We start from the raw sequence: 22,895 nt of genomic DNA on the forward strand, positions 1-22,895 counted from the left end.
AGCAGGGGCAAGGAATGAGTTTGGAAAGCTAACAAGGGTTATTACAGCCCAGTGGTTTGGCTTGTCCGACTGTCCTGTCAGAGGAGGTTACTGCTCCTTGCTGCTCCGGGGGCAATGAGTCACTCAGGCTGCTTTGGTGGGCTGATAAATGTATGCAGCCAGCTCACCTGTGTGTTCAGTGGCACAGGAAAACCACTAGATATTTATAGAAAGGAATTGTGTCCCGACTGGTACAAAGAGAACACGAAATGCTCCTTGGTTAAAGAGCACAACTGGGCTGTAGTCCTTTCTTCAGGGCTCCAGACCAAGAGAAAGGGTAGTCAAGAATTTTTACTAACCTCTTTTGATGCTCAGACAACAGCAAGTTTTTTTCACTTCAGAGTCACTCTTCCTCACTGGAAGCATTTGGAGAACAGAGTCACTCCCAGTTTAGTTAAACATTTGTCTTCTTGTGGCACTGAATTGTAAATAAGGCTGTTGTCCTACAAATACTGCAGATAACTCTACGTTTTCTTTTTGAGGTTCAAAAATGTCCTCTAACGACAATCCTTGTGTTGTGCTGCAAACTGAAATGTGAAGTAAATTGTCCAGATGTCTGGTATAGAGCAGCCCAGCCAGCCTGCTCTTTGCAAGGGAGCAGCAATTCCCACTGATGTGTTTCACTCTAGCAGAGCCTCGGTCTCTCTGCAGCTCAGGGGCTGGAGATGTGAAGCACAGCAGAAGGAGCTGCCTTGAGAGGCACAGAGATGCCAGTGAGAGAGGAGAGAGTGTGTGCAGTGTCTGATGTGGGCACATCTTGTCTGGCCAGCCAAGCCAAATGTTTATCACCTTTGGATTCACCATCCTTCCGAAAAAGCAAAACAGACGTGTAGTAGTGTTGGCAATCTCTTTAGGAACCTCCTGTCTGCCAGATTCTCTCTCCCTGCTCTCCCAGCAGGTGCCAGCTGGGTTTTTGCTTTCTTTCATCCTATGATCGTGTTTCATCAAAGCAAGCACGGTCAGGGGACATAAAGCCCAAAGGCTTACTAAAATTAGACCTGATCTTTGGTCCTGTTTGCATTCATTTCTAGGCATAGTGAAGTCTGACATACAAACTGGCTAAAATCAGGGTTTGCAAGTCCTAAGTGCAGCTATGTTTGCATTACTGTTTGGAAAGTCCTTCAGAACAGCTGTGTGCCTGCTAGAACAGACCAGCAGCACACAGGTTCAGATCAAAGAGCCCCAGTGAAATAAATTTCAACAGACAAGCAGCCTACACTCTCCAAGTACCTGGGAAAGGAGGATCCTGGGAGAAGCATGGTGGCTGCAATTTTGACACAACCAAACCATGTTCCCACAGTCCCCATGACTCAGTGCTGGAGTCACACATGTTCACTGTGGAGATCTCCGGGTCTTCTGCAAGAACAAGGAATGAACAAGATGTTAAGTCCCAATTAAGTTAATGGGGCTTAAACAAATCTTTCAAGTTGAACGTAGTGGTTTGTGTTGTAGTGGATCCGGATCTTGCTTAAGCTTCCATTCCCCCTTCTTTCCATAGAGCTTCTTAAATTAAGGAGGAATTATGAATAGCAGTTCAAACCCCATAGGCGTTTGGCATTCCTCTTCAAAATACCTTCAAAGAGGTGAAGAATAAGAAACAGAGGTGAGGAGAGAGAGCAAAAAGTATGGTCTGTGCCTGTTTTTACACTTAGCTCAGGGTGGTTTTCGAATACAGAGGAAGTGTGGATGTTGGGTCTCTGTTTTGGCTGATTGCCTAACATGCCATGGAAATCAGTACCTGTTGGTAGCTCTGCCCTGGGCTAGAAGAGCATTCCATTGGGGCCAGATCTGAAATAACAAATTATCCCAACTCAGGTCTGCTCTTTGGGCAACATATTTGGTCCAGTTCAGGTCTTCATGATGACCTGGATGGCCAGCAGCACTCTGCCAGGCCTTGTGCTCACCTACCTGCTGCAAAATGGCCTGAAACAAGGTGAAGCCAATCTCATTATGCAGCAGCCTGGGTACCCCCATGATACTCCTCTGGTGCAGAGATCTCTATTTTCCTTTTCAGTGCTCTGGGGTGTCCCCATATCCTGCAGCTTGTGAGAAGGAAAGGGGTGTATGGGGTGTGTCATGCCCCAGGACAGGGATGGAGCACTGGCTTAAAGACTTACTCAAGGGAGCTGAAGGGACGCAAGTTCAAAATAAATAAAAAGAAGTGAATCTCCACTCTTCATTCACTTGTCCTGGAGACTGATGTCCCAGCAGCTCCCTCTGTGCTCCAGGGAGAGACAGGGAGATCCTTGTGTCAGCTGTGGCTTGGGGCAAGGGACAGCTTCTGAAAATGGGCTGCTCCCAGGCTGTTAGAGGCTTTATAGGGCAAACCCAACATCTTAAACTTCTCCTGAAAACAAATGGGCAATCAGGCCTGATGAACACCCTTCCAGGAAGGTTTGCAAGGTGGGCTTTTGTTAAGACTCTAACTATAAAGGTCTACAGCCTCCCATTTGACAAACAGACAACAGGATTTTCCCCCCTCCTAATAAGGTTTCCTTGGAAATGGATCCACTACTGAATCCTGAGTCTGCCTGGCATATTCTGGGGGACATCTGGCGTAAATTCTTCATTATTAGATTACATTAGTTGCAGCAATAATCATTCACATGGGATTATTACATCCAAGCTTGTCTCATTGCCTTTATCCTTTCACACATTGTCTTTCCTGGTTCCCCTTCAAAGGGCTGTTGTGAGTCTGTGTCGAAGCAAGAAATTAACTTGTTAGTAATTTATGCATCATTTCCTCCAGCCACATGTATTTAGGGCAAGATCAATAAAGTATAATAAGGAAGCGGGTGGGTATTGTCACCATGAGGCTGAAATAATTCCTTTGGTATCACTGTAAATCCTTCCCTCACATATGAAAACCTGCAGTGCTGTCCATCATTAGTTTATTTTGCTAGACTGTATCAACAGGGCATTTGATTTGGCTCTTTTATGTGCTTGGAGAGCTCATGTCCTGCCACTTCTGCTCACAGCCACACAAAGTGCCTCAAGTGGAGGTTTAAGTTTTTGAGAGAGCAGTGTTTCACAGCCTTTCTTCTGGCTCCTGTTGTGTAATTAAAGCTGTGCCATGTCACACTGGAGATTCATTTCTGGAGTGGCTCCATGCTCTGGCAGCTGCTGAGATATGTTAGGTCTGAGAAAGGGAAAGGGATAGGAAGAGGGATCCAAGCACCACAGCTCAGGGCACAGAAATCTTGCTGTTTGTGGGAACTGGGGAGGCAAACGTGAGCGCGTCTGAAAGGTCACTGGAGATTCGAGGGAGTCTGGAGTCCCTGAGTAGTGATCTGACTACTGGGCAGCCCTTCTTGGGTAAAAATAAAAGAAAAGGAGGAGTTCGGATCCATCTTATACACAGCAGGGGCAGTGCCTGTGGAGAGAAGAGACAGCAGACAGAGCACACTGGATTTCTACGTCTCCTAAAGAAGAGTTTCTTTTCTCACCTCCTGGCTTCAATCCAGACTACCCTGCAGGGTTTCAGCTGCATGAGAACTTGAATTTGGGGAATTTGTTGCAGTTTCAGATTAAGAATCTTCTAAAAGTGCAAGCAAAATCAAAACAGCAATTTGGCAGCCTTGCTAGCTCTGCCTGCCTGGACTCCCTGTGGCTGCTTCTCCTGAGGGAAATGTCCCAGAAATTGGCACTGATAAGGAAAGGTGTGTCCCACCTTGGCTTTGGCAATGGTCTGTCTGCTGATCTCAGCAGAGCAGAGGCTCCAATTCCTGAAAGTCTCTGGAAGGTGAAGTTTTGAGATCACTCTGCACTTTGGGGCCTGTGTGTTTTGTTGCTGTAAATGTGAAGAAATCTAGGAGAGGGAGGTGGTTAAAACCCCCTAGTAGGTCTGACTCACATGGCAGAGGAACAGTCTATGTGGGGTTGTTCAGGGCTGAGCAGCACACAATGTACAGGATGGGGCAGTGGAGGCAGAGCAGTCCTGCCCTCCACAACCCCAGCGGTGTTGACACAGCCTGAAGGGGAGAGCAGAGGAGATGAGATCTTGAGATTATCAGTGCAGACGGGGGAGAGGAATGTTGTTTGCTTGTAGCTCTTCTCCATCAAGACTGGCAAAATCCAAACACGAGGGAGGATGGAGGCAGACGCCTATGCATGGTTTGAGAATGTATCAGAGATAAGCAAGCATAGGAACAAAGCCAGGGGCTTTAACTTCAGCACAAGAAAAACCGGTCACAGCACAGGCTGGTCTTCTGAATGCCTTCTGGAGACAGGGGTCTGTCCAGGTCACCTGCAAGCAACCTGTGGCACTGCTCAGGAATGTGTACAGAACATTGCTGCCTTCACACCTGCCCCCACCATCCTCAGACAGCTTTGGTGAGGCAAAAGCCAGTTATGCCTGGTCTCCACTGGAGTCCACTGATGCCGTGGCCAACACTGCCACCCTCTCATTGGCAAAGGTTGTTACCAGATAGAGTGGGTGCAGATGAGAGAGAAAAAGACAACTGGCAGAGGGAAGCAGGAAAGCAGAACTGAGGCAGATGCTCAGACCGGATGGCAGTTGTTTGCTTGGTTTTGTTCCTTTAGGAGCTGGGATTAGAAAAGAAATCGTTTCCAGGAGACACTTTCTCAGCAGAGCCGCTTTGGACCAACTCCTTTGCGTCTCAGGGCCTTTCCCAGGCAGGTTGTGCAGCCAGCCCTCCCCCCAGCATTGCAACATCTCCCGCTTTCCAAAGAGACAGGAGCAAACACAGGAAACCCCAGCCCGGCCAAGGTCTGGGAGGTAAATTTGTAACTTAGGACAGACTGTGAGGATGCTGCTCTGTAATATGTAAACACTCCTTTCTTTCTCCGACAGTCCAGTGCCGCTGAGAGAGCTGATCCCAAACCTCCCTTCATGGTTGAGTCTGCTGGAGAGACAAGACGCAGGTTGGAAATGCAGCCGGGCACGCAGGTTCCGTATTCCCTGGAGACAGGCTCCTTCCCTCATTTCTGTAAGTCCTTGTCCTGACCCTGTGCAAATCAGCTGTGTGGGCTCTGTTCTGGGTTGGGAGGCTGTGCAGGACACCACTGAGAGCTGTGGGGTTTGCCCAGCCTCCTGGGCTCTGCTCCTATAGCCATCTGAACAGAGCCTTTACAGGACTTTAATTTGGCCGCAGGTCTTGGGAAGAAACCCTTCGTAGCACTGAGCTGCGATCTCCACTAAAGGAGTTTAGACATTGGGAAAATATAATTTAACAGGAGTGGTGGAAGTGTGATGGGACAAATGGGTGGGGAAGGAGGTGGCAGCTCTGTCCCCAAAGATGTCTGGTCTGATCTGGGACAGGAAGATGGATGAGATGAGCTTGTGTTCCTCTGTGTTTCTTCCAGATCTGTGAGTCTGTGCTTTCCTCCTACAATGGAGGGAAAGAAAAGTGTTCAGGGTGTGGAAAGGGATACTGTATTTACAGGTGGGGGCTACGATGGCTTATACTTTAGTTTGGGCATCAGCTCATAAAGATTAAAAAATGAACAGGTGGAAGCTACATGTAAAGCTAGTCAAGATTTTTCCAGGAGGATAATACTTTTAACAAAGTGATGCTTCTCTGAAAAATGAAGCTCTTCCTGGATAAATATTGATTTTGTCAAATATATTAAATATGTGTGTATATGTACACAGAGAGAGAGAATTCCACTGGGAAAAAGTCTTAATGGCCTAATTAATTTCAAATCCCTTTGAACCTGGTTTGGGTTTTGAGCTGACTCAATGTGTTCCACTAACTCTGCTGCATATGAGCTCTTTGTAATATACATATAACAATATTCTGACCAAAAGGAATATATTTACTTGCCTTTATGTATTTCCAAGTCACATAAAATTTAAACCAGCAACTTCTCTTGCTGCTTTACTAGTAAATATGTCACATATCTATATCAATATTAAGTCTAATTAGCATCAACAGGTACACTATTTGTCTGATTCCTGTATATCAGGTAAACCAGTCATACAGTGCTGGAATTGATTCGGTCGGATGCAAAGTAACCTTTGCACCAATTCTGAACTTTGGCAATCAAAACCAACCTGTGTTGGGCAGATGTGCATGTGAGTAAAGGACAGAGAGATATTTTTTTTCTGGTCTCTGAGCTTTAAAAACTGCCACAAGAGTCAGAAAGGCATCCATCCCACCAGCCTGCTCTCACCCCTCAGCATAAAGGGAGGCTGCACAAGATCCCTGCTTGGTGCTCAGCCCCTGTCTCGGTTTCAGGCTTAGTCCCAGACTCTTGTCTGGGAGTGATCCACAAAGGATTTGTCACCAGCTGCAGCCAACAGAGCCCAGAGCTGAAGTCTAGCGTGTGCTGCCAAAACCAGCTTGCAGGTACTCACAGATTGGCCCCTTCCACTCTGCATCTGTCAATAAAGCGAGCATCCTTCCCATCCTGACTTTGCCCAGCTGACCTTTTTAAACACGGTTGCAGGTTCTGCCTGATCTTGCCTGTGGCAACTCTGAAGATTCATTCTGAGCGTTGCAGAGGCAGTTGGTTTAGGGGACAGATCAGCAACCTTTCATGGGTGTAGGGCTGGCCTGCCTCTCCCTTCCTCGAACACCAGCTCACGCACACCTGGAACACTCACAGGGAGCTGGGAGATGCTGCCTTTACAAGGGACCAAATGGTCCCCTTCAGACAGCTTGGAGCTGGCTTTTGCAGGAGAAAGAAATGTCTGTATGAAGTCAGGTAGTGGGAACCACAGGTCACTGGACAACAGGAACAAATCCTACCTCAACTTTCATGAAACACCAGTGACCTCCTAGGGAGAAGAGTTTTATTACAGGCTACTCCTTGCAGCAGAGTGGGGACAGTAGAAGCCCTTTAATTAGCTGATAAGAGAAGAAGGTTTCTCCTAGGCTAGACCTAGAGTGTTGTATTATATGTATAATGTTGAGTAGCATTATAATATCACTGATTTTATAATAGCACTGATAATATCACTGCAGGCATGATTGCAGTGATAGCAGTAGAGGAAAGGGTGGGTATGTGTTTGTTGCAGATGTTTTGAGTCTCCTCTTGATCTGATTCAGCTGAAGAATCTAAATGGGCTGCCCAAGGGTTTTTTTACCCAGAGGATGAAGCTAGAGGGTAGTTTGGAGTTTTATTTTTCTTGCTGTGATCTTGCTCCTGCTGCAGTAGCTTGCTGGGATGATTCAGAAGCTGAGCTGAAAGTCCTCATCGTGTGCCTTGTGTGCCCTCTGGCTCTGCTCTTCCTGTAAGTCCCTTGTTTGGGATAAGCACTATCCTACTGCCCAGAAGGCACTGCCTTGCTGGAGGGGGGTGTTGGGCTGCCCTTGGGAAAGGGAGAGAAATGAGCTGCCTAGAGTACCTTCCTCTGTGGCCTCTCCTGTGGCCAAGGAGCAGTGCAGTAGCTCTGAAGTCCTAAGATGCCGATGCCTGCTCTGTCCTTGCAGTTGGTGGCTGCTGAGAAAAGCTCTCTTCTCAAATGGGCCCTGCTGCCCTGTGGGTTTTCTGCAATGCTCTTGTTTGCTGCTTTCTTGTTACAGCTTTTATGGGAAGCCTTTAACATGGTTCTGGCAGAAATTGCTCTCACCTTGGCCTGCCACTTCTGAGTTTTTTTCCAGAAACATTGCTGGATCCTGAACAAGACATTTTGGGGCCAGGTTTTGGATGGTTACCTACCTGTGAGGGGTGGTGGACACGGTAGCTGTGCTGTGGGGAGGCCAGGCAGCCTCCACTCCCAACTGGCAGAGGTCCTATGCTGTCTGGAGTTTTACAAGGGGTTTATCTGTACTTTTTGGTATAGCTTATATTACTGTGGTTATTTATGTGTTTATTGCTAGAGTAAAGCCTCTGTTCTCAGTGTTTTGAGGAAGAAAAGCATTACACTGCAAATCCAGCTGAAGAAGTTGCATTCACAGACTGAGACAGACTTGGGGGTGGATTCTTCTGTTGGCACCAACCCTGCTGGGTTTGAGGGCACGAAGTCGAAGTGCACAAGGAATCTTGGTCTCCTTCTAAAAACAAACAAAATCTGAGTTTGCTGTCCCTCAGCACCCTGGGGAGGAGGTGGTGTGTCTGCTGCAAACCCAGAGCAGATGAAATTGGCTGGGCAGTTTGGCTGTTTCGAGGTGGAGGCTCACTCCTTTCCACTTGGGTCCATCTCTTTGAGAACCCAGCTGAAAGGAAGGCATGAGAGCAAAGATGTCTGGACTGGGTACTGAGGGCTGTGCTTGCTGGTCCTTGCCAAGCATAGGGTCCAGCAGGGTTACAGGAGGATACACAGTGTTTTGGGAAGAAGGCTGCCTTGCTGTCTGGCTGGCCCTGGGGGCAGCGAAGGGGTTAAAGCTCAGCCGTTCTGCCCAATCAGTCTGGCTTGCCTGTAATAACCAATTAACGAAGTGTAATTGTGCAAATCCATATGTGGCAGTAATTATCAGAGAGATTAATGGATTCCTTCCTTTCTAAGCGGACCCCACTGCAGCTTGCCAGCGTCCCCCACCACCTGAAAGGGTTCGGAGAGGGGGGAAAGCGGGAGCTGCTCTACCCTGGACACTCTGTGATGAAGCCAAGCGGACAGGGAGGCCCTGTGGGGACTGCCCGGTGCTTGTTTAAATAACCCTTTTCATCTCCCTGCGTTTCCTTATGTACAGCTCGCTGCTCCCTGGCTTGGACCCGGCCTCTTGAGGACAGTTCGTGCCCAGCCTGTTGGGGCCTGGGCTGCCATGTCCCTGCCCTCCCCATTGTCCATTCATTCCCTGCTCCCCGTTCCCCTGTTTAGCCCTAATTGCTGCAGAATATCGCGTCTGTTTGCCCTCTTCTTTTGTAGCTTTGTTATTTTAGTTGCAATGGGTAATCCAGCAAACTGTTAAAGGCATACACGAGGCGAGGAGGGGGCACCAGGGCGCTTGGGGCAGGTTTTCAGGCCGGGCAATGGGGTTGTGTTTTGGGGATGGCAGCTTGCAGGCAGGCTGGGCCTGACACATCCTCTAGGATGGGTTTTCTTAGGGATATATGATCACAGAAGTCAAGAGGGACCCTGGAGCGGGTGAATACTTCCCCTCTAAATGCTCTGGGTTGTGAAAGAGGGCACTGAGTCCTGCTGAGGGAGAAGGGGGTGCATTTGCAGCCCCTGACAGGCCACCACCAGGGCAGCAGGGGCTCCTCCACAGTGGCACCAGCACCTTGGGCACTTGAGGTGCAAAACTGTCCGTCCCACTCAGCAGACCTGGCCAGCTTTGCCTCCACATCATACACATGGGTCTGTCTGAGCCCTGCTGACCCGTGGTGGGGGGAGCTGGGAAGAGCTCAGCCCTGTTTCTGTGATAGGCGGTGATCCCTGCCCCTGACAGGTATCTCGTGCAGAGAGGCGGCCCGTGGGGAGGGCTGATGTGCCGGCTGGGGAGCCATCCCTCGTTGGCTGCACGCACAGGGCTGCAGGTGCCCTGGGGGTGGCTGTGCCTGCTCAGCAGGGGATGGGGCAGGTGGCCGGGGAGATGAGAGCCCTTTAGAGCCTGGGATGGCAGGGAGTGGTCACATCTCATCTCGCATCAAGCATCCTTGCATCCTCATTGCCTTTCTCTTCAGGCTGAAAAGGGGATGCTGTGGTTTGAATCTGTGATATTTATTTATTTATTTATTTACCCTCTGTGTGTAGCTGAGACTTGGACTTGGGTCAGGTCAGAGCTGCATGGACCTGGTGAGAGCACCTCGTGGGTGTAAAAAGCAGTCACACATGCCAAAGGTGCATCCCTCTTGCAAATGATGGATGCTCCAAGAGAGGACAGGAGCAGAGTGTACTCAGGTGTCCTTCCTCCATCAGGTACATGCCAGCAGCCTCTGCCCTGAGCTGTTTAGCTTCTTCTATCACTGATAACTGTTTGGGTCCAGGACTGGCTACCCCCAAAATCTACAGTGATATCTGCACAGACAACCCTGCAGAGCACTAACTGGTCCTTGCCTGGCTGTTCTCTGGCAGCCCTGGCCCCGTTCACTGCCACATACATGGTGATGGATCTAAATGACCTTCTCTTATTGCTAACTTGTTACAAGGGCCACAAATGTGGCTGCTCCAAGGGAGTGGTTGTGCAAGGCGCTCAGCAAGCACAAGCAAGGCTTTTCTCCAACTATGGTTGCAGATGATGGGGGAGGTTTTGGGAGGTTCTTGCCAGGAAGTAGTAGGAATGCACAGAAAATTGCATCTACCTACAAGACCATGAGATGTGGAGAGTGCTGTCAGAGATTCTGCTTTTGGGTTTGCTTGCTTGGGGTCCTGGGAGCAAGCCCACACCAGTAGCTTGGTTTCCAACCAGGAAGAGGCACCAGGGCAGCCCTTGGGATTGCAAATGGGATAGTTTTGTTTGTCGGAGAGATGTGTCCATTGGTGTCAGCTGAGGCCCTCGACTGTTTTAGCTCTTCCCTTTCACCTGACCAAGGGTTCATCAATATCCATCTTCCCTAGTTGCTGGGTCATCCTAGGTTAGAGGCTGTGTGCCAAAGCATGGCATGTAAACATGTTTCCTGTGTCTGCTTCGCCTGTGGGATCTTGAAGTAGCCTGTGTCTTGGGGGAGCACCTTTTCTGGAAAGCTTCCCACCTGGCACAGGTGCCCAGGGGGATTCAGAGAAGTACTTGGGGCCCTGAGGGATGTGTCTTGCACAATTTCTGGGGTGCTTGAAGTGTTGGGTCTTTGTTGCCCTGGGTTTTAGGCTCTAGGGCTGCAAGATTCAGTGAATAGGTATGATTTGAAAGCCTCATAATTAAATGAACCATGGAGGCTGGTATGTCTGGGTATGGTTTGGCTCTTAAATGACTCAATTTCTCTTTGGGAACATCCCTTACTGACTCACAAACTGTGCTTGGGAACTGTCTGATGGGAAGTGTCAATCTTTGCAACTATCAGGACAGACCCTGGGACTGGTGAATTTACCAGCCTTTGGGGCTATGCTACTGGTCTGGAAAGCTTAAGGTCTTATAAGGAACTAGGTTCCATATTTTTCAACTAGGGTATGTCTGGCTGGTAGAGGAGACAGCTCTGTGGAGAAGCTGCTCTGGGGTCTTCAGGGCTTGCTTTAATAAACTGACTTAAGCCAGCGCACTTCAGTGCAGTGCCAGTACTTGAACATGTTTTGCTGTGCCCACATCATCCCAGGTGCTTCCTCTTCTGCTGTGTCGAGGCTGTTCCTTCTGCTCAAGGGCTCAAAAGGAGAGGCCCAAAACATGTGGCTGGAGCTCTTTTCTCTCTCTTTCTACTGGGAAGAGGTTGAGGGGCAGAGAACAGATATTTGACAGTGACAGCATGTCATTCCACATCCCTGCAAATTCTTCTCGTGCTTGATCCTCCCTGCTGGGCTGTCTGGGCTCTGTAAGGTGTGGTCTGTCCTTGTCATGATCCAGAGCTGTTCCTTTCTTTGGGGCATAGGGAATTTTGTCGTGTTCCCATGGCTTTAAATACCACTGCATTTTTCCATTTGGTACAGGGGAACATGAGGCTTTTGAGAGAAGAATATGTTTGAAAGGCAATGGAACACATGGATGAGGAGAGGGATGTTCACTGTAGCTGGCTCTTTACCCACCCCTCGGCTGCACAGGGAGGTGAAGGGTTTTAAACATTTTCTGCAGGGAAACATTGAGGAACTGATCTTGTGGGAGAACATTTTGGCTGAGTTTCATGTTGTGTTTGTCTCCCTTCGGCTGCTACTGGAAGGCGAGTCCCAGGGGAAGGACAGCTGCTAGAACAAAGATGAGAGATGTGTGGCTGTGTGGGCAAGGCAAAGAGATGGCTCAGTCCTCTGAATGTCAAACAGACTGGGCTGGCAGATTCTTGAACTGAAATTGGTTGTACCTGTAAGGAGATGATCTCAAAATAAACCTGTTGCTTTTCTCTGAATTGGAAATGCCTTCATGGCTTAGGGTTCAGATGCACACTATCAAGAGTGGGGTGGTTTGAGCCACCAGTGTAGACAGAGACAGTGAGGGCTAAGGTGAGGTCTTTATATCCACCTCTCCTGTCTTGTTTTACTGCCAGCTAATGAAGGGGTTCTTTGGGCTTCAGCTCATCTTAAATGCATTTTATGCCTCATGTGCTTGGGCAACAAGACTTGGTTGTGCTTTATTTCTTCCAACTGCCATTCTTCTGGATCTGGTGTTTGGGAATAGGCTGCACAGGCATGTTTGCAGCAGAGCATGGACATAGGTGTGTCTTCAGGCAAAGATGGGGAGTGGTTGGTTTATTGCTTGGGGATGTGCTGGGGATGTTTGGGTTTTTTTTCCCTGGTGACTCAGAGGCATCTTAGGTGTGAGCTGGGGGCTTGCCATGTGCAGGATCGCTGTGCTAGTAGTATTAGGCCAGGTTTGCTGTATCAAAGTATTTGGAGAAATGAAGACTTGTTCCAAGACTGGCTTGAAACTCAGTGGAGCTCAGGAAAGCCATCCCCAGGAAGACCACACTTTACAGACACTGGTGATTTTTGTGCTTTAGGGAAGACAGCAAAGCATTGAGAAACCTGCCTCTCCCTCTTTCATGCAGACACACTTGGGATTTTGTGGTATTTAATTTCCTGCTCCGCTCTCAGGGAACCCAATGGACAGGCTGAAATCTCCTGAAAAAGGGGTTAATGAGCCAGTGGCATCTGCAGAAATGAAGTGGAAGTGGGATCCAAGTGAGCTGCCTGGCTCCTGAGGAGCTGCAAGCATCCTGTGAGAGGGGCAGCAGCCCCACCATCCCACTGTGGCTTATAAAAAATGTCTCTTTGCCTGGAGCAAGGACTAAACTCTAAGGCAGGTGGCTGAGAAGTACTGACAGGAGCTACACCTTGGTGACATGGTGAATGTGGCTTTTGGGCACTTGGTCCAGATCAAAAGCTCTGTGGCCGTGTGACTCACAGTGCTAATCTGGTGTAATGCTGCCTCCTTGCAGAGATCTTTTCAAATGATAGTGATGGGCCAATTTGATAAGACAGGCTTTATCCTGGATCAGATACTCTGGCTGCCAGAGACCAGGCTGTATGGCAGACATAAAAAGAGAGACAGGAGTGGTTCAGAGAAAGCTGGATAATGTGATAGTGTGAAGTCAGATGCTCACACCTGATCCAGACAGTGCTCAGTGGTGAAATCAAGTATGTGCAAGCTTGAAGCTGTGGCCTTTCTAGCTTGGAAAGACCTGGATTAGAAATCCAAAAGCACATGCTATATCTCCCCTCTCCCATGGCAGAATACAGAGGGTCCTGGGATTAGATGTTTTATGACAGTTATCAACCCTGTGGGCTTTTGGAGCCTGGCTTGGACCTTGGGACCCATGGCTGTGCCCTCAGCTGTGAAGGTATTGGTGCTAACCCTTGAGGTGAAGCTGTTCCTCTTGGATACCTTCAAGCCTTCCTCCCCTGAGAGAGGAGCTACTCAGGGCAGAAATAACCCTTGTTACCTTGAACTCCAAGATAGCCACGTTTGCCTGTCTGGTATAAATAGACCATCTGAGGCAGCCAGATGTGATGGAGATTGACAGGTTGTCTCTGGAGTTTTGCACTTGCTGAAGCAGGAGGAAATGTAAAAGCATGAATGTGGGGATGCACAGCGTGAGAGTAGCAAGCAAAGCCCCCAGGTGCACAGCAGGCTGTGGCACCTGCTGGGGGGATGCAGGTGGGAGCCCTTTGTGGCCTTGTGCAGGGCAATGCTGTGACAAGACCTTTCCCACCCTGTGTTGAGCTCTTGTGGTCATCAGCACATGCCAAGTCCAGCAGATGAGGTCTCCCCTCGGTCTCCTCCAGACCAAACAGAACAAATACCCTCAGCTGCTCCTCATGCAGCTTCCCCTTAAGGGCCTTCACCATCTTTTTTTGCCTTCCTTTGGATGCTCCCTAATGGCTTGATATCTTTCTTATATTGTGCTGCCCAAAACTGCCACAATATTCCAGGTGAGGCTGCACCAGTGCAGAGCAGGACAATCCCCTCCCTCACCTGGCTGGAGATGCTGTGCCTGATGCCCCCCTGGACAGGGTTGGCCCTTCTGGCTGCCAGGGCACTGCTGACTCATGGCCAACTGGCCACTGACCAGGGCCCCCAGTTCCCTTTCCTGGCACTGCTTTCCAGCATCTCATTCCCCAGTACATCCAGGGCTGGCCCATCCCAGCAGCAGAATTCGGCACCTTCCCTTTTTGAACTTCCTCTGGTTGGTGATTGCTCAGCCCTCTGATTTGTCAAGGTCTCTCTGCAGGGCCTCCCTGACTTTGAGCGAGTCAACAGCTCCCCCCAGTTTTTTGTCATCTGCAAACTTGCTCAGCATCCCAGCCAGTCCTGCCTCCAAGTCATTTATGAAGATGTTGGAGAGCACTAGGCCTGAGATGGAGTCCTGTGGAATCCCACTAGTGACAGGTGGCCAGTCTGATGTTACCCCACTCAGTGTTACACTCTGTGCTCAACCTGTGAACCAATTGCTCACCTGCTGCCTTATGTGTTTATCCAGCTGTAGACTGGGCATTTTCTTCAGAAGTACACCAGGAGAGACAGTATCGAAAGCTTTACTGAAATTCAAAAAAGATTACACAACTTGCTTCCCTTGATCAATTTGCAAACCCAACCCAAAGCAATGGATGCTTTTGACCAAAAAAATATTTTTCAGACGGTCCAAATGGCTACTCTTTTGGATGCACCTTCCCAGGAATACTTTGTTGCATGCTTTTCCATGACGCTACCACTGCTGACCTTTCTGCTCCGTCAAGGGGGAGTCGCTGGGAAGCACATAGGCAGTGATTCTTTGCCGTTACAAAGGCTGGGATTGTTGGCAGCTTGACGCCCCAGAAAGTGTCTAATTGACTTGACTCTCTCTAGCTGGGCTCCGAATGGATTTTCTGCCTCGGGATATCTCGGCATTATAGTGGACCTGTTGTTTTTGCTCCCCGCATGATATTAAAAAGTGCATTGTTGGAGCAGAAAGCGTGAGTCAGAGCGGATGTGTGGAGGGAGCTGCCTGTCGCCCCATGAGTGAGTGCCAGCGCAGGGGAGTGGAGCGAGACGGGGTCACCTGCCATCCACAGTTAGGAGCTGAGAACTCTCTTGGAGCATCTCAGGGAAGGAGCCTGGTTTGATGATATGGATGTAAATCTGCCTTTTGCATCTCAAATAGGGAGCAGTAGTATTAAAATATCTTCTCTACTAGTTTAGCAATGTTTATCTAACTCCAGTGCATCTCCAGTGTGGGCTTGGTCCCAGGTGCCCTCTGGGCTGGGCAGAGGCCTTGCTCAGGTGTCTCTGTCACACTGGCACCAATGTCTGGGAGTGTCTTGCCTGCACCTTGCCTGTGTCAAAATGTGCATGTGCCACCACTGGTGCCTGCCTGGGGAGGTAATTCCCTGCAGGAGTGGGCAGCTGGGCTCTGCAACCAGCAAAGCTGCTGGAGGTGCTTAGGCAGGCGTAAGAGGATTCGGTGACACCGCTGATTAGTGTCCAGGGCCTCATTACGGTGCTGGTAATTGAAGGTCTCCCAAGGTTTAAACATGCTGGGAATTACTTGCCCTCAGAGGCTGCGCTTGGCTGCGTGGGACGGTGCTTTCTGCAAGGTAGGCAGTGCCCTCCCTGGAGCAGCCTGGCACTGGGAGTAGAGGCCCCTGTCCTCCAGACCTTGGGGAGAGGACCCTCACTGGGTAGTAACTGTAGGGCTCAGGGAGAGACAGGGAAGGCCTGGGGAGAAGGAGAGGGCAGGCTGTGTTACTGCAGGTGTGTTTGTGGTGCTGCTGTTTGAATGTGCTGCTGCTGGTAATTGCATTAGCCCGGTGGGGCTCTGGGGGTAATTTCATTAGCTTGGTGTCTGTGGTTATTGCTGGACATGAGACAGTGGTGAGAAAGGGCAGGGCTGAGTGGGGAAGGGCTGATGCAGAAGCCCCCTTCCTCTCCATCTCCAGGGAATCACAGGTGGCACCTTGCCTTCTGGTGACTTTTGCCTGTGCCAGGCCAATGCCAACCAGTACAACAGATGGATAAGGTTGGCTCAGTCCAATGGTTAGCCTGGAGAAACCCATCTTCAAGTCCCTGCTCTGCTGCTGACTTCCTGTTTGGCCCTGAGCATGTCACTTGGTGTCTTTGTGTCTGCCCTCAGAGGCCAGCAGGGAGGAAAATGGGCATTTTGGCTCCTGGGGCCCTCAGCCTGGTAGCCCTGTGAAGGGAGGCCCAGGCTCTAACAGCAACACCCCATGGGCAGTGGGTTTTCTCTGGGACTCTCATTCCAGAGCAGTGTCAGGAGGAAGATACCTGTGCAGCTGTAGGATTGTGAGAGTTGCCACCTTTTTATTTGGTCATACATGTGGCACCAGCATATACAAGAATGCCTTTGTCTTTAAACAGAGATGGGATGGGGGCTGATGGAATTCTTGGTCATGTTTGGCATTTTCCTGGTTTAAGGAAAAGGATCTATGTTTAATTTCTAGCTTTCCTGGTTCTGGGACAGGGTGGAATAAATGGTAAGCCTTCCATGTTTAGGGTCTGGGGCCAGAAACCAGCATCCTAAAAGGCTTGGTGGAGTAGCACCAGGAGCTCTTTGAGATGGTATTCCAACCCACTGCTGAAGTACTGTCTGCAGCACACTGGCTTTGGAAAGCTAACTGGGAGGAGAGCTGGGGATCCCAACACAACATTAGCTTCTCAGCTGGCTTGAACAGCACTGCTCTGCTGGGAGTCCTGCTCTGACTGATGCCCTCAGGTGTGGCTGCTGATGCCCATCAGCAGCACTGAGTCCCATCTGGGTGCAACATGGCAATAGTTTGCCTTCCTAAATTGACAGTGGCAGTCTTGTCTTCTCCTTTTACATAAGGGGAGGTGGTGGAATAAAAAACATTCAATAACTTGAAGCAGTGCATTGTGCTAATCTAGTAGAAACTGAGGGACTGCCTCCTGTATGGACTGCAGCACTGCTTAAGAGAGACTGGACTGGCCCCTGGAATCTGTCTGTCACAGATTGATTTGGGTACAGGGGCTGGAGCTTCTCCACACTCAAGAATCCATGGTGGTCTCCTAAATTAATTGCCTGATGCTTGATTTGCCTGAGAAAAGGGCCTTGAAGGGCTTTCCTTGAAGTTGCTCAGTGTGTGCATGTGTTCTGCAGCGCTAAGCACTCACTAACCCAGATCTGCTAAAAATCAATAAAGTAATCCACTTACTGCTTGGGACTGCCAACCTTTTTAAGGAGCTCAGAGATGTTTTGTCTTCTTTCCTCTCCCCTTTCTTTTAAGCTGAAAGAAAAGAGCTATGGGGAAGGGTGTGCTGACAGAGCTGGACTAAAATCAGGCTCTTTGCTCTGGGCAGATCAATAAAAATAATTCCCTACTAAAACTTCATTAGCATGGAGTTAAAGCTGCTGAGATCCCGCGTGGTGGGTAAGCATTAATGGTACTAGTAAATCTCGGCACGGTTGGTGCTTAGAACGCAAAGCCGCTTCACTGCTCACACCTCTCTGTGCCCAGAGCTGCTGGGGCTGAACTGAACATGCAGCTTGGCTCTGCCCTGCTCTGTCCCATGGCTGCTTGGCGAGGGCACAACCCTCTCGTTTGGCCTGAGGGTAAGGAATGAGCCAGCCTGGGAAGGTAGGAAGGAGTGACTCGAGCAGGTGGAAGCAAAACTGTTGTGCAAGAGCAGATTTGTCTCAAAACAGCATCTTGGTTCTGAGTGCTGGTGGGCACTCAGGGACTGGGGGTAGATGGCCCCGATACATCTCTGCAGGGTGATGGACAGATGACAGGAAAGGTCTCTGAGGGGCTGCTGGACAGGCAGGCTTCCCATCATGCCAGCTTTCCTGTGACAGCAGGTCAGAGAAACATCCCCCTGGCAGGTTGTTGTGTGGGGCTGCACAAAGTCCCTCTATTATGTGGAAATCTTGGATCTTATTGAGGGTACGGGTGTGAAAATCACTTCTTTTGGAAGCAGATTGTTTGCTGGGATTCTTGATTGAAAAATGTTTCTTTCAGTCTTGTCACAGAGAAAAAAAAACTTGCTCTGCTGAGAAATCCAATTTTCTAGCTGGAGATTGAAACAAGCCACCTTGCAACCTGTTCCTCAGCAGTGCCCCGGGTCTCTGCCTGTGGGGCATTGAAGCATCCCTGGCTTGTGCCTGGCTCTTGTCTCCTGCCCCCAGTAAGGATCCCCTGTGTGGCTGTTAAAGGACAAGCACCAGAAGCAAAGCCAGTGTTATCCTGAAATAGCAAACTTTACCTACAGGTTAGAAATCCTGTGGTTTCTGGGATTGATGTCACTTGGATTAGACAGGGTGGAATGTGGGGCAGCATCCACTGAAACAGGAGCTGTGCCTACATCTTCTGCACCCGGATGTGTCTGTGAACACTGGCAGGATGACTGGCCCTTGCTGAGGGTGCTTGCTGGGGATGTCCTTGTATATTGCAGTGGTGGCAGGGGAGGACACAAGCTCAGCTGAACAGGGAGAGGGACAGGACATAGCACCACAATCAGATGCTGCTGTGGTGGTTATCAAACTCTCTGGTCTCCCTTCCCTGGAACTCAAACCTTGGGATGTGTAAGCATGGTGCTTGGCTACCTGTTCTCCCCGAAACAGTTCTGCAGTGCCATTAATGTTTGTGCAATAAAACAAATGAGATGTGAAAGGTGGCCAGATAGAAGATACAAGAGTGATCTCTGCTGTTTGTATTCCCCCTGTGAGACTGCAGTTGCTTGGGTTCTTTTGTCTCAGTAGAACCTACTCTGAATACTGATCTCTCCCTTTTTTTTTTTTTTTTTTTTTTTTTTTAACTGTGAGAAAAGCCAGTGTGTGTAAACCTGTACTAGAGCTAATGGGCTATACAGAATGCTGATACTACTGCCTGCAAACCTCCTAACTCTTGACAGCAGGCAGATTATCCATTTGTTCTGCTCCATGGAGATGCACTCCCAAATGTTAGCTTCCCATTCCTAGGTAAACTCCAAAGTCATGGAGCTGATATGATGTAACTGCTGCCCATAAAGAGCTGTACATCCATGTCACGGTATCCTCCTGGTACTGCACATAACCAAGTCATCACACACAGATGCAGAGCAGAAATGGGAGGAAACCAAATCACCTTTTAAAAATAATTTAAAAGTTGTTAATATGAGGGAGGGAAAAGCCCTTTTCCTTCCTTAAACTGTAGCTAGAGATAAAGGGATATGGCAACATCTGAGAGCGAAGGAAGAAACAGAGCTAACAAGGGTAACCTTTCCCTCTCCTGCACACGTGGTATCTCAGGGTTGACAGCACCTCAGTCAGCATCTGCCTGAGCTGCTGCTGGGCTAGCATATTCCAAGCCTTTCTTCCAGCATGTTTAGTGCCAAAGGGCAGCATGGGTCCTTGGGTGCCCTGAAGGGAGCCAAGTGCCAGAAGGCCCTTGAAGGATGCCAAACATCCTAATCTGCTCTTCCCTCATTTTGTCTTGCTGTTTACATGGCATGCTCTCCATCCTGTATGTGGGGATGGTTTGTGCTCTTCCTTGCTAGCCCCGTGCCCCCTTTCTCTGCCACGTGGCTTGTGCCAACAATAGGGCTGCAACCCACCTTCTCTTCCAACATACATGTGGTCTTGGTCTCTGCCTGCTTTACAACCTTCAGCAAAAGTCTTCTCTCCTCCATTCCTTTGAGGTGACTTCATTCGTAGTCTCTCAGATCAGGAAACAGAAGGTTGTGCTGTTTTCTGCACCCCTGCCTTTCCCCAGAATTGCGTGGCTTTGGTAGGGGGCTTGTGAGGCAGGGAACTACTCCTGCTTCAGAGTACCAGGAGGAGGCAGTGCTGGAGACTGCATGTGACTTTGCCCCAGTCTGGCAACTGGCTACTTATTTCTTCTTGTTTCTACTCCTTTCCTGCAGAACTTCGTTGTTAGGATGGGTGGGCATTAAATTGAAGTTGTGGATATAAGTATGGGACTGTCTGCGAAGCCTACTGCACTCTGCTGCCATGGCTATGAACACTTTACTGACTCTGTGTGGCACAGATTGAGCCCCCAGGGCTCTGTCCTGTGTCCTACCTCTTCTCGTCCCACGCAGCTTTAGCAACTGGTTCACGAGGCTTTTTTGTGTGTGATTTGGGTGTTTTTTGGACTCCTTTGGGTAGAGTAGGGAATGGGAGTTGAGCTTCCAGCTCCACTAGCCCCAGGAAGGTCCTGGTCCTCCTCAGCCTGTCAGGGCTGCATTTCCTGAGGGTGACTGCAGTCCAGCACCACAGGGCCATGACATGATGTTGGGAGCACAGCTGAGGCATGGTTTGGTGTGGGATGGGAGTGTGAAGCTCCAACCTAGCCCCAAAGTGCTGGGTTGGTTGCACGAGCTGTTGGCCAGCCCATTATCATCATCATCTGGGTGAAGGTTGGTCCTTCGCCTGGCCAGAGAACTCTCTACATGGCTGGGGCTGCTGTAACTAATACACTGCAGCGAGTCTCCACTGGTGGAAAAGCAAAGCCCCCCCGCCGCCTCCTTCCCCACGATGCTCCTCCCCTAAACGACTTAACCTCTACCCCTCCTTCCAATTTCTGATCTATACCGGAGCCGTCATGCATTGATTGGCATCTTATCCGGGCGATTATGCTCCCTGGACGGTCCGCCGCGAATTTGCAGGGAGCCGAGACAGCTGAGCACGGGAGCCAGCCCTGAGCGGCGGAGAACAAGAGCATGTCTCATCCCGGCGAGCAGCTGCTGCCGGCGTGAAGCAAGGATGAGGCCACGGGAGGAGGCAGCTGCCCTGGCACCCTCCGAGAGCCCCTGTTCCTGCACAGCCATGTCCCGACCCCGGCGGGCTACGCTGCGCTCCGGGCAGCTTTGAAGTTAGAGCAGGCAGTTGTGTTTAGAAAGGCAAGCGATGCACTGAAGATTAAACATGTATGGGAATTATCCTCACTTCATTAAGTTTCCTGCAGGCTTTGGCAGTAAGTATTTTACTTGCGTTTGCAATCTGTGCCTTCTGGGTTAGGTGGAGGAACTGATCCCACAGTAGGACTGCGAGGGGGGGTAAAGGGAATTTAAAAACGTGTTTAACCTAGCTTTTATGTGGCTGTAACCTGCGGTGCCTGTGTGCTTATGATTGAAGTTGTCCTGTGGTTATGTGTGCTGTGAACTTCTGCACAGCCAAACCAGGTTGCCTGAAATTATGCAGGCTTGAGTCAAACCACTGCACCCTGCTTTGAAGTTTAGTATGTAATTTGAGTGATGCATTTATGTGTCCACGTGTGATGGACTGAATCTATTCACTGAAAGAGCAGAATTAAACCCAGTAAGCACCTTTTGGATTTCATTTTTATTAAGTTGTTGGAGGAAAAAAAATTATTTTTAGAACGTAAAACACCCCCCAAGACAATCTTCAGCAGGCTCTTTCCTTGCCTGGTAGCTGTGTCCTGCTCTTGTGACAAGATACCACCATAATCGTGTGAAGCCGTGTCAGATTAGCCAAGTGAGGCTGCCCAGGGAGCCGGCGAAGGGCTGGGGCTGCAGGGCTGTGATACCCCTGTGCACAGCGGTGTGAGCGAGTCCTGGTTGCAGAAACCACAGCTGCTCTTGGGAAATGGACTTTGGAATTACCAGGTCTGGCTCATTATTTTTATCTGAAGTTATTCCTCTTGTTCTCTTGTTGAGGATCTGTTGGGTGCTCCCCAGCCAAGGCAGGCAGTGGGCAGGCTGGAGTGCTGTGCTGGGAGCACCCGTGTATTGACTGCAGACAGAAGTACTGGTGCTGCTCCAGGAAATTTAGATGCATTGTTGTTTATGGTTGTGGAAAGTTTTACTGTGTCTGGAAAAGTTGTTCCTGGCCCTTGAAGGTGGGTAAATGCCTCCAGGTCTCGCTCTGGAGGCCCCCAGGCTGTGTACATCAACCTGTTATTTCTGTGCTAGAGAAGAGGTTCGTGCAGACATGGGATTGCACATGGGATGTTCCCACTATGTGTATGTTTTTTCCCCCCTCCCTCTTGCACCAGATGCTCACCTCTGGTAATTCTCCAAGTCCAGAAAGGTCACTGGTATTGCATCAAGTCATCTGCAAGTTTCACAAGCTCTTGACTTTCCAAAATACCTTTTTAGGCTGTTTCTGCAGAAAAGAGATGACTCGTTGGAAGAATCTATTGCTCACTGGTGTTTTTAAGGAGGAAGCAAAGACAAGCTGAACTCTCTCCTATTGCTGCAATTAGACCGAAACAATGAAAGTGTTATTTGTGTTTAATTTATTGAGTATTACAGATTTGCAAGGAACTGAAATAAAAGTGACGTTCAAACAGATCTTCATAGAAACCAGGCACAGATCCCTGTAGGGACAGGGGTCACGGTGCTCAGAAGAGCCTTTGGGAGATTTCTGGGAGAGGAAAATGGTAATAGGAACAGAGGGATTTATGTCCCAGCAATGAAGATGAAGGGACTATTCTCCAGCCCACCAGCAGCTCAATATATTGGGACTTCAGCTTTCATTTAAAGTATGTTAAACTGGTGTTTTACCCTACTTGTAGCTTGGTGTTAGAAACAGAGGTGATTTCTGCAGGTGAGCTGACAGATGCAAAAGCATTGGCCAAGTTTTGTTAGGGCTGCTTTAAAGCAGTCACTGTGGGCTGTCCTGTGGTCCCTGGATACAGGTTACCACTCACACCCAAACTCCCCTCAAAGCCTTCCATGACCCTGAGGCATCTTGATGGTGTGGGAGCCGCCTTTCCTTGGGCTGTTGGGTCTGCAAGAGAGGGATCTTTGGCTGGTTGAGAAAGCAATAGCTGCTCTGGCCAGAAAACTTTTTAGGGCCCATGGGCTGTGTGAGAGGGTACTCAGGCTTTGGGAGGGATGAAGCAGGGCAGAGCAAGGTGATCACGAATGGAGGGGATGTGTGGCAGCTTCCCACTGCCTTGGGATCCTCACCACAAAGCCTATGCAGGCAACTTGCATCTCCATCAGACTTGCAATATGTTCGTGGTCCTTGTTACACCA

General features: G+C 49.4%; 1 protein-coding gene across 2 annotated transcripts in view; it reads left to right on the forward strand.

Moving 5' to 3' along the window:
* Nucleotides 1-4,866: 4,866 nt before the first annotated feature.
* The window catches only part of RXRG (retinoid X receptor gamma), a 37,249-nt gene continuing 19,220 nt past the window's right edge, over nt 4,867-22,895 (forward strand). Inside the window, exon 1 of one of the 2 annotated variants that reach the window (XM_050307165.1) lies at nt 4,867-4,988. In XM_050307165.1, the coding sequence (XP_050163122.1) occupies nt 4,892-4,988 (97 nt within the window). In that variant the 5' untranslated portion in view covers nt 4,867-4,891. Of the gene's footprint in view, nt 4,989-20,676; nt 20,867-22,895 lie in introns of those variants that run through there. The other variant, XM_050307164.1, reaches the window with a different exon arrangement.

The sequence above is a fragment of the Myiozetetes cayanensis genome, unplaced genomic scaffold, assembly GCF_022539395.1.
Source record: "Myiozetetes cayanensis isolate MyiCay16 unplaced genomic scaffold, myiCay2020 scf12, whole genome shotgun sequence".
Taxonomy (NCBI): Eukaryota; Metazoa; Chordata; class Aves; order Passeriformes; family Tyrannidae; genus Myiozetetes; species Myiozetetes cayanensis.